The sequence below is a fragment of the Cydia fagiglandana genome, chromosome 18, assembly GCF_963556715.1.
Source record: "Cydia fagiglandana chromosome 18, ilCydFagi1.1, whole genome shotgun sequence".
Lineage (NCBI taxonomy): Eukaryota > Metazoa > Arthropoda > Insecta > Lepidoptera > Tortricidae > Cydia > Cydia fagiglandana.
Window position 1 is genome coordinate 10,041,844 of NC_085949.1, and position 11,530 is coordinate 10,053,373.

Below are 11,530 nucleotides of genomic sequence, written 5' to 3' on the forward strand. Positions count from 1 at the left end.
AACAATCTACAAGACATTGTTGAATGTTCCAAAATATTTATATTAAAGTCGCCGCATATAAGTAATTTCTTACTAGAAGGTGATAGTTTAAGTAGGACAGATTCCATTGTTCTTTCAAATATTTCAAAATTACTTAATGGCGGCCTATACACACAGACAACAATAAATTGCTCCAATTCTACTGCACTTAGTTCTATAGTCCGTTCAACAGACATGGATACAATGTCCTTACGTTCCTTAGATTTTAACTGACTATTTAAAATAATTAATGACCCACCATGTATGGAACTAAGTCTGGTGAACGAACTTCCCACCTGGTGATTATTAAATTGAGGCATTAATTCATTATTATTTAACCAGTGTTCAGTAACGCATAAAATATCAATATTGAAATCATTCAAAAAAAGTTCAATCTGTAAATCTTTTCCTCTAATACATTGAATATTTTGATGCACCAGGTGGATATACTTTCCATTTTTGCAGTATTTTTCATTATATTTATTTAATTCTAAATTGCCAGAGACAGAATCCTTTGTCTTAACAGCTAGTTTAAATCAATTAAATCATTGGTTATGACTGGAACCAATTCCAAGTTCATGCTAGGCTGCTCAATAGGAGCAGAATTATCTGCCAAATTCTTGGCAGAAATGTCAAGTAAATAGGATAGCGATAAAGCTATTTGTCTTTTGTAATAATTTGAAAGGCAACACTTGCCTTTACTCAAAAACACCATAGGTATATGGTATTTACTAACAAATTTGTTAATGTCAATTATGCTAAACTTACTACTATATGTACAAAGATTATATAGAGATATATTTAACTTATGTCTAGTGTTGTTTTCTGCCTCTGACATTTGCTCACAATAGGGGAACGTGAAAAAAATAATTTCATGCACTGCAAGTGAGTTTAACTGTTCAAAGTATTTAACTAAATTATTTTTGTTCACATTACCCCTATTCCCCATAAGAATAAGCAGTGTTGTCTTAGAATTAATATTACTGTCATTTAAAATTTGTTTTATGATATTTTCAAAGCTACTGTGAGGCAGGCAATTGCTGATTGTTACTATAGAAAACAACGATGTCGCCATACTCGTGCCTTTAAAAATTGAGGAGTTCCCTTATTTCCTTATGAATTCCGTCATCAGATTAGAACCAACAATGTTATGGGAACACCTTAGAGGTAACTTCGTTCAAACGAAAAAAGAATTACTCAAATCGGACCACGGGTTTCGGAGTAATCTACATTTATAAAATCATCATCATTATCATCAACAATCATCATCATCAGGTCCACTCTATCAAATTAGTGATTTTCAAGAGGAAATGCTTGATTTGCTTAAGACAATACCCAAATTACCATACATGTGCCTTTAATAATTGAGGAGTTCCCTCAATTCTTCATGGATCCCATCATCAGAACAGCACCAGATTAATTTGGGACCACCTTGGAAGTACCTTCTTTCGAACAAAAAAAGAATTGCTCAAATCGGACCACGGATCTCGGAGTAATCGCTGAACGTCCTACATTTTAAGAAATCGTCATGATTATCATCAAAACAATCATCATCATCAGGTCCACTTCATCAAATTGGTGCTTTTCAAGAGAAAATGCTCGAGTTGCTTAAGAAAACACCCAAATCACCATACATGTGCTTTGAAAAATTGAGGAGTTCCCTCAATTCCTCATGGATCCCATCATCAGAACAGCACCAGATTAATGTGGGACCACCTTGGAAGTACCTTCTTTCGAACAAAAAAATAATTACTCAAATCGACCCACGGGTCTCGGAGTAATCGGTGAACATACATAAAAAAAAAACATAGCCACAACCGAATACAGAACCTCCTTCTTCTATGAAATTGAAGTCGGTTAAAAAGTAAGCGCCGGAAGCTCCGGCCCGGTCAAACATGAGTCATCCTTTACTCTGTGTCGACTGCCGCATTCGATCGATGGCAGTCTTAATAGATATTAAAATTGTAAACAAAATGAAGAACAATAATGCTGATTTGTCATTGGCAGATATCCCTGCCCGAGGACTGGATCGCTCGCGCCATCTTGCGCCTTGTGGAGCAGGAGAAGTTCGTGGTGGAAGGCGGCGGCGCGGTCGGGATCGCGGCCATCATGGCCGGGCTGGTGCCCGAGCTCGCTGGAAAAAAGTCAGTATAAATACTATCCCCCTTATTCATAAACGTTTACTAAAGTTAGCAAGCCGATAATAATCGTTTGTCCCTTTCCATCATACCAATACGTCGGAAAGGGACAAACGATTATTATCGGCTTGTCAACTTTATTAAACGTTTATGAATAAGGGGGTATAAGTTTATGTGTAATGCCTGCAATGTTTACAAAAGAGGCAAATTTTAAGAAATTTTAAGAGGTTGTGGTAAGGGGGTGAGACTGAAGCAGCTTACTTATTAGCGTCAAATAGATTTGTGATGGTGACAGCTAGTAAGTATTAATACCTCTTAGGGCCACCTGCACCACCCACCACCCCACTAACCCGGGTGTCATATAGTGTCAAATTGTACTGGTAACCATGGTAACGCAAAGGTTTAAATGGTAAACCCCGGGTTAGTGAATGGTGCAAGTGGCCCTTAGGGTACCTACCTAAGTAAGTGCAAAAACTTTTGTCTCAGGTGAAACACGACTGTACATAGTGTACGTACATCATCTGATCTGTGAAAATGTCAGCTGTCTAGCTATCACGGTTCATGAGTTACAGCCTGGTGACAGACAGACGAACAGCGGAGTCTTATTAGTTATAGGGTCCCGTTTTTACTCTTCGGGTACGGAACCCTAAAAATGTAACCTGCAGAACGTAAAATGATGTAATTGATGTACCTACCTAAATTACCAACTGAAAATGAAGCTACTAAGATAATATGATATAACTAGCTGTTGCCCGCGACTTCGTCCGCGTGGACTCTTGAACATTTTACATCTTGTGTACCTATAATTTTCATCGATGCAAACTTTATAATACAAACTTTTAATATAATGTTAATGCCCTTTTACCAAGTTTGAAGTTCCTAACTTGAAAGCTTGAAAAAAAATGTATGATATTCATACAAACTTTCAACTTCTTTTGCACCACGTTAGGGGATGAATTTTCAAAAACGCTGAAATGAGTTTTCTTGTAATTTAATTTAATACCTTTTTGCAAAGTTTCAAGTTCCTAGCTTAAAATAAAATTTGCACCCCAAGACGAACTTTCATCCCTCTTTTAACCCCCTTAGGGGTAGAATTTCCAAAAACGTTGCAATTACTTTTTTTTGTAATAATCTATTACGCCTTTCTAAGAAGTTTCAAAGCATTTGTAATGGATTCAAACATTCAACCCCTTTTTAACCCTGTTAGGGGATGAATTTTACAAAACGCTGAAATTACTTTTCCTGTCTTTTAATAATATCTCCAAACACAAAGATTCAAGTCCCGCGTTCGAAAAAAATTTTGATATCCATACAAACTTTCAACCCCTTTTTCACCACCTTAGGGGATGAATTTTCAAAAACGCTGAAATTAGTTTTCTTGTATTTTAATAATATATCTTTTGACGAAGTTTCAAATTCATAGCTCAAAAGAAAACTTTAACCCCATACAAACCTTCATCCCCTATTTAACCCTGTTAGGGGATAAATTTTACAAAACGCTGAAATTACTTTTATTGTCTTCTAATGATATCCCCAAATACAAAGATTCAAGTCCCGCGCTCGAAAAAATTGTTGATATCCGTACAAACTTTCAACCCCTTTTTCACCACCTTGGGGGATGAATTTTCTAAAACGCTGAAATGAGTTTTCTTGTATTTAAATTTAATACTTTTTTACAAAGTTTCAAGTTCCTAGCTTAAAATAAAATTTGCACCTGAAGACGAACTTTCATCCCCTTTTTAACCCCCTTAGGGGTTGAATTTCCAAAAACGTTGCAATAACTTTTTTTTGTAATCGGCTATTATGCCTTTCTAAGAAGTTTCAAAGCATTTGTAATGGATTAAAATTGTCAACCCCTTTTTAACCCTGTTAGGGGATGAAGTTTACAAAACGCTGAAATTACTTTTCCTGTCTTCTAATGATATCCCTAAATACAAAGATACAACTCCACCACTCGAAATTTTTTTTGATATCCATACAATCTTTCAACCCCTTTTTCACCATCTTAGGGGATGAATTTTCGAAAACGCTGAAATTAGTTTTCTTGTATTTTAATAATATCTCCGGTCTGGCCTAGTGGGTAGTGACCCTGCCTGCGAAGCCGATGGTCCTGGGTTCGAATCCCAGTAAGGGCATTTATTTGTATGATGATACAGATATTTGTTCCTGAGTCATGGGTGTTTTCTATGTATTTAAGTATTTGTATATTATATATATCGTTGTCTGAGTACCCACAACACAAGCCTTCTTGAGCTTACTGTGGGACTTAGTCAATCTGTGTAAGAATGTCCTAAAATATTTATTTATTTATTTATTTATTTATATCTTTTTACGAAGTTTCAAATTCTTAGCTTAAAAGAAAACTTTAACCCCATACAAACTTTCATCCCCTTTTTAACCCCCTTAGGGGTTGAATTTCTCAAAATCGCTTCTTATCTCTTGTACACTTTATAGATGCAATCTGGTGTGCAAATTTCAACTTTCTGGCTTTTATAGTTTCGCCTCTGCGTTGATGAATCAGTCAGTAAGTCAGGACACTTGCATTTATATATGTGACGTTCCACGGGAAAAGGTACCTTATGAGGGTTTCTAGTTTCGGAGTTATGAAATGTTTTGTAAAGAGGTGAAAAAATGCTCAATTTTTTTTTATTGTGTGATCTAAAACCTTAATGCGTAACGTTTGTTTACCTGTTTTTATTTTTGTTATAAGTTAGTTATAAGCCTAGTAATGTCGTCCCAGAGTTTAGTAAAAAGGTACCTTATAGAAAAAAGGTTGAAAATTACCAAAAAAACTAGTCAATACGGGAAAAGAAGTTTGGTAGAGAACTGTATTAGCATTCTGCAAAACTAATTTGATAATTTCAGTTCTGGTTAGGGCGCCTAGCAAATATTATAACCGTACATCGGCCGACATTACAAATCCAAGTAGCCTGGTATTATACCAAAGATACTCTCGTCAAGTCTTTCTTAACTAGAATAATCTTCATTTGGTTTGGTCGCATGTAATAAATCAGCCATTGGTTTGCTGAAAAATGCCAATACCCGACGCATTACCTTATGGAATATCTAAGGTCATTGAACCTCAATGCCGCTTGTCTTCAATGGCAACTAAAATATATTATTGATAAGAAATAGACGATTTATACCATCTTTACCCCAAAATATTATTAGTTTATCCTAACTGTTCCATCATCATCATGCCTCATCATGTAACTTAACCACAAGGTACCTTTTCATTACATACAAATTATTAGTCTTTTTTAAGATTATTATGACGAAGAACTAATTAAATTTGTGGCAGTTTAATGTAAATTAATATTTTCTATTCATAAAAGATAAACTTCAATGTGATTGATGTTTTGTAGTGATGTATTATTAGATTTATTTCCATAAGGTACCTTTTCGTAAATGTATGGAGCAAATACTGTTATTGTTATGTAAGTTTAAAGTGGCATAAGGGGTTAAATATAGTATTTAGTTGGGGTTTTAGGATTTATTTCATTTGAATGACAGAATTTCTTTCATATGTCCTCAGAAAAATTGATTGTGTGTCTCATTAAAAGTAAAAATAATCAATTTTCTGATTTTATATGAAAAACTCAGAAAATACATTTTCACCTCTAAATCGGTATTGTTTTTTGCTTAAACTGTCTCTCAGTGTCGTTTTCTAATAAATAAAATTTAAATCTTGAGAGCTCATTGCAATCAATCGTGAAAATGAAATTAAACTTTATTTTCAAGAGACTGGTTAGTATACACATAAATCAGTCGATATCAAAGGTTTCTATTTGCATTACAGAACAAGTCGCAACATTTTTTAAATCTCAGATATATAAGGTATTATTATTTGTAGTCAACTATGTAACTTACTTCAGGAACATAGTTTTTTAGGCGGCTAAACTTAAAACTTCTCTATCGTAAAGTTGCTCATTTCACAACATTATTTTCAAAAAATCATATCTCTGTAACTACGCAACTTAGGAGGTTGATCTTTTGTGTTATCGATAGCTTATTTATTGTAGATTACTGGGGTATGCATAACTCCATACCCGCCATAAGGTACCTTTGACCGTGGGACGTCACATATATAGATAGATTAACATAACACACGCACTGGGGGGTGATAGCTTGATAAGGTTTATAACCTCGAACAACGTCTGAAAGCAAAACATGTCTTATCTAAATTACCTTCAATCAGAGTCTGAATTACCTATAGTTCAAAGGGCAATGTACATAGTTATACAACCGACAAATTTAATATTACTTTACTTATTTATTTACCTACGCTAAGTAGATTGAGTACCTGTCTATTTACTCAGTTTAGTAACATTTTATTTTAGGTACCTACAAGGTGGTGGTATTAGTGCTCGACATGCTAATGCCCAATAGATGACAAACTGCTGTCACCACTGACAATGACTTAAAGTTTCAAGATGACATGTACTGGGACCTCGTCGAGCACCAGTACCACCACTACATGGTGAATAGATACAATCCACCGAAACCGTGTTAATTTAATCTAACCCTATTTCTAAAATCATGTCACTATTTCTAAACTGATAACACTCATGCATGATCTTAAAAGTGGCTCATTACAGTAATTACTCAGCTATCGAACGAGTACACAGTTTAATTAGATAACCAAATACACGCTGTACTCATTTACACTATGAGTATCGCGATCTCAATAAAAGCCGATACAGTCTTATTCAACTTCTGATATTATTATCAGCACTTTATAGTGGATATTTAAAGAGCGACATTGTTCAAAAGAGACAATGGAAAATTGCTAGAGTTAGAGCAAGAAAAGTCTGCAACGATTTGTTATTTATACGTCATAAATGTCATAATCATAAATTCGACGTTTAACATTTAAAACAACATTTGCACTGCGTGTGCTATCGAAATCGTTGCAGACTTTATAACTAACTACTAAAACTAACTACTTTCTAAAACTAACTAACTTCTAAAAGCTCAAGTGCTTTATCGTATCGAGAATAAATTATTGATTGCCAATCATTCCTTTCTTTGGAGAAAAATATTTGGATTGTTTGAAATAAATTAATACCGATGCTCAATTGTTCATCATTGATGTAGGTACATCATTTTAAACTCGACATAATAATTGTAAAAACAATGGAAATAATAAGAGTTAAGTCTACTTAACTCTTCAAACCTACCTAAAGAGGAATTGTATCTATACAATTCCTCTTAAGGATAATCCACGCTACAACGGTCGGGGCGCGGGACGGGGATGTCCGACACTTCTCGCTACAAGCTACAAGTCGCTATTTTTTCTCGACAGAGTGGTCTGCATCTTATCCGGGGGCAACATCGACACCACAATCCTAGGCCGGTGCCTGGAGCGGGGTCTGGCGGCGGAGTCCCGCCTGGTCAAGTTCAAGGTCACGGTCAGCGACCGGCCTGGGGGCATCGCCGAGCTGTGCAAGCTCATATCCTCGACTGGTGTCTCTATTAAGGACATCATGCAGGAGAGGGCGTGGGTGTGCGGGGACATCTTCAGTGTGAGAGTGAGTATACTTGTTTAGACATTTTTTAACCGACTTCCATTTCATAGAAGGAGGAGGTTCTGTATTCGGTTGTGGCTATTTTTTTTTTTTTTTTTTTCTATGTACGTTCACCGATTACTCCGACATCCGTAGTCCGATTTGAGTAATTCTTTTTTTGATCGAAAGGAGCTACCTTCGAGTTGGTCCCATTTTAATTTGGTTTTGTTCTGATGATGGGATCCATGAGGAATTGAGGGAACTCCTCAATTTTTAAAGGCACATGCATGGTGATTTGAGTGTTTTCTTAAGCAACTCGAGCATTTTCTCCCGAAAACCACCACTTTGATGAAGTAGACCTGATGATGATGATTGTTTTGATGATAATAATGATGATTTTTTAAATGTAGTACGTTCACCGATTACTCTGACATCCGTAATCAGATTTGAGTAATTCTTTTTTTGATCGAAAGGAGCCACCTCCGAGTTGGTCCCATTTTAATTTGGTTCTGTTCTGATGATGGGATCCATGAGGAATTGAGGGAACTCCTCAATTTTTAAAGGCACATGCATGGTGATTTGGGTGTTTTCTTAAGCAACTCGAGCATTTTCTCCCGAAAACCACCACTTTGATGAAGTAGACCTGATGATGATGATTGTTTTGATGATAATGATGATGATTTTTTAAATGTAGTATGTTCAGCGATTACTCCGGCACCTGTGATCCGAATTGAGTAATTCTTTTTTTGTTTGAAAGGAGTTGCCTCCTAGGTGTTTTCGTATTATTTTTGGTTCTGGTCTGATGATGGAATCCATGAGGAACTGAGGGAACTCCTCAGTTTTTAAAGGCACGTGTAAAGTGATTTCGGTGTTTTCTAAAGTAACTCAAGCATTTGCTTCCGAACACCGCCAATTTGATGTAGTGCAAGTGTAGCCGTACCACGAGTTTGACATTGACATATTCGCTAAGTTAGCGACGCTAACGTCTTCGTAACTAACTTTTTATGCATCTCGCTCGCACTAATATGCCAATACGAGCGAGATGCAAAGAAAGTAAGTTACACACACGCTAGCGAATAAATCAATGTCAAACTCTTGGAAAGCTGGTAAGGCTACTGATCGGGGGTTAGGGTTAGGAGTTAAGGGGTCGGGGATAAAGGGGTCGGGTAATGGTGGTTGTAGGGCTGCTGGTTCAGGGCCGAGGGGTACATGGATCAGGAGTTGATACGCTGTGAGGTAGAGTGATCGGGGGGGTTGAGAGATTGGGTCAGTGGCGGGGCGGAGGATGGATTTAGTGTAGTGACAGGAATTGTAATTTCCCAGACGGACTCGAGAAAATTCCTGATTACATATTTATTAAAGTAGATACACGAATTTAGTGTTAGTCATGATGTTGTTTTTCATTCATGCGTCGCGCTCTTAACAATGCGTTAAAACTAAAAATTGAAAAATAAAAACTTTTTACAAAAAAAAAGAAAACCGACTTCAAAAAGGATGAAATAAAATATTATCCATTTTAAGTCTATGCGTTACCAACTGATATGTTTGAAGTCGGTGCCAAGCCAAGTAGTAACAATACCCGTCAAATATAATCAGCCTTATGACTATAAATCCCATTAGAACTGTATTATAAACTATTATAAATGTGTAAGTAATTCTGTCTGCCTCTTTGTCACCTTTTCATGGCTATACAACTGAACCGCTTCAGGTGACATTTGGCAAGAAAGTAAATTCCTTGAATTGTTTTATACTATGAAACGTAGTTCTCTGAATAAGGGACGGGAAATAACTTCAGTCCCAATCTCACGCTTGCGTACCGACTAACATGGTACGGACTGTGCTAAGGTTGGATCGTGTGTTCTGAGGTGTGTTCTTAGGTACATTCGACGTCAAAGATATGGTTACACTTTTTCACCTTACTCCTTTGTAATAAGACGAAAAGTGTAAACATATTTTTAACGTCAACTGTACCTACAGAAAGTACGTTAATTGTCGTCGTGTAAGGCAAACCAACGTACATCCTTATCGATTCGCACCAAAATCATGGTATGCTTCCAAAGTTGGCTTGGCACCGACTTCAAACATATCAGTTGGTAACGCATAGACTTAAAATGGATAATATTTTATTTCATCCTTTTTGAAGTCGGTTTTCTTTTTTTTTGTAAAAAGTTTTTATTTATGTTTAGTTTGTGTAACGCTACGTCTTACGTAGGCGAACAACGCGCGAATGCGCCGCGCCGCCTGACATTCGCGTGCAAATCGCGCCGCACCGCGTTCGCAACGAGATCGCTTACGTAGGACACTTCTATGGGCATCAAAGGATTGATTTCGCCGCGCCGCGCCGCGCCGCGTTCGCGCATTGTTCGCCTACGTAAGACGTAGCGTAAGTGGCTAAAATTTAACTAGACAGGGGTCGGCAAACCAAAAACGTCATATTTTAGCCCACTGAATAAAAACTGCCGTTGCCTCTTCTTAAAAGTTTGCTGACCCCTGGACCAAGGCAACCTTCATAGGTAAGACTAATGGTAAGACGTAACCTTTTACCCCGGCTACACACGTTAACTATAAATCGTAGCGATTAAACTGTGCAGTCTGATTTGCGCAGTTTTATCTACCGTGTGTATGACAAATCGTTACGATAATCGACAACGATTTGTCATTAGACGATAGAATAGGACCAAAATACAGCATAACTAGGCGAGATAACTAAATAATAAAAATTACACTTGCTACTTACAATCAATCACAAACATTCGCGAATTGATTATTTAAATGTATAAATATAATCTTATCATTCCACTCGTGCGACTTAATAATCTTGATGGACACATAGGTTGTATAAATATTATTGTAGAACTCTCAAGTTGTGCTATTATTTTACACTACATTATAATAGTGATTTGTTTTACAAGGGGGCAAAGTAGTTTTGTAATTCCTTGGGCTATTATTAATAACCGAGTAAGCAAAAGATACCAAAATTGAACCATTAGCGTAGCAAGTGGTTTGAACAATAGAACCTTGAACGTTGCAAGGGTTTTAAGACTTTTAAGGTACGGCGAGAGTTCAACAAACTTTGCTAACGCGAGAAACGCAAAAAAATGTATAACACCAACGCGAAGAAAATACCAATTACACATCTAATAAGAGTAAACGATATTAAATATTTATCATTCAAAATGTTCACTTAACATTCCTCCTAAAAATACGGGATGTTCCTAAGAACCCTACTACGAGCTACGCAGATCGTAAACCTGAGCACTTAAAGTGCTAACTAATAAGTTTCTTTTTAATTTCAGGTAAAAGTAGTTTGCGAGACTCGAGGCCCCGAGCACACGGAGGAGCTGCGCAGTCTAATCGCGCGCACCTACCGCGAATGGGTGTTCACGCGCGAGACCGGGGACTACTGCCACACGCCGCTCAAGAATTACGACTCCCTTGACAACGTCTCGCACTAATTTACGAGGCAAGGGAGAATGGAACTTTTGTGACTTCTCTTTATTAGTTTAGGGAATAAGAAGAGACATAATTATGTCCACTATACTCGTATTAATAGGACTACACCAACAAGCTACGCAATCTCATCGCGCGCACAAACAGCGAGTGGATGTACAAGCGAGGCCTAAGACCTGAACTTACTAGTGTTACAATCTAATTGAGAAGGGACACTTGTGACAGTTGTGACTTCTAGTATAGGGAAAAACACGGACAAATTATGTCTTAGTGCGCACATGGGACATACGCGACTACGAGACCAAAGCTCAAGAACTATGGACGTGTGTCCCATTAAATTTAATGGCTTCTCTACACGATGGGCCAACGCCGGCCACTCCAAGGGACGCATTTATGCGTTAGAGGGAGCAAGTGACA

At 37.1% G+C, this 11,530-nt stretch overlaps 1 protein-coding gene across 3 annotated transcripts in view; it reads left to right on the forward strand.

The window, feature by feature from the left end:
• The window catches only part of LOC134673520 (L-threonine ammonia-lyase-like), a 93,877-nt gene extending 82,703 nt beyond the window's left edge, over nucleotides 1-11,174 (forward strand). For 2 of the 3 annotated variants that reach the window (XM_063531516.1, XM_063531515.1), the window contains exons 7-9: nucleotides 2,026-2,162; nucleotides 7,462-7,687; nucleotides 10,960-11,174. In XM_063531516.1, the coding sequence (XP_063387586.1) occupies nucleotides 2,026-2,162; nucleotides 7,462-7,687; nucleotides 10,960-11,118 (522 nt within the window). In that variant the 3' untranslated portion in view covers nucleotides 11,119-11,174. The remainder of the gene's footprint in view (nucleotides 1-2,025; nucleotides 2,163-7,461; nucleotides 7,688-10,959) is intronic. The other variant, XM_063531517.1, reaches the window with a different exon arrangement.
• Nucleotides 11,175-11,530: the final 356 nt, after the last annotated feature.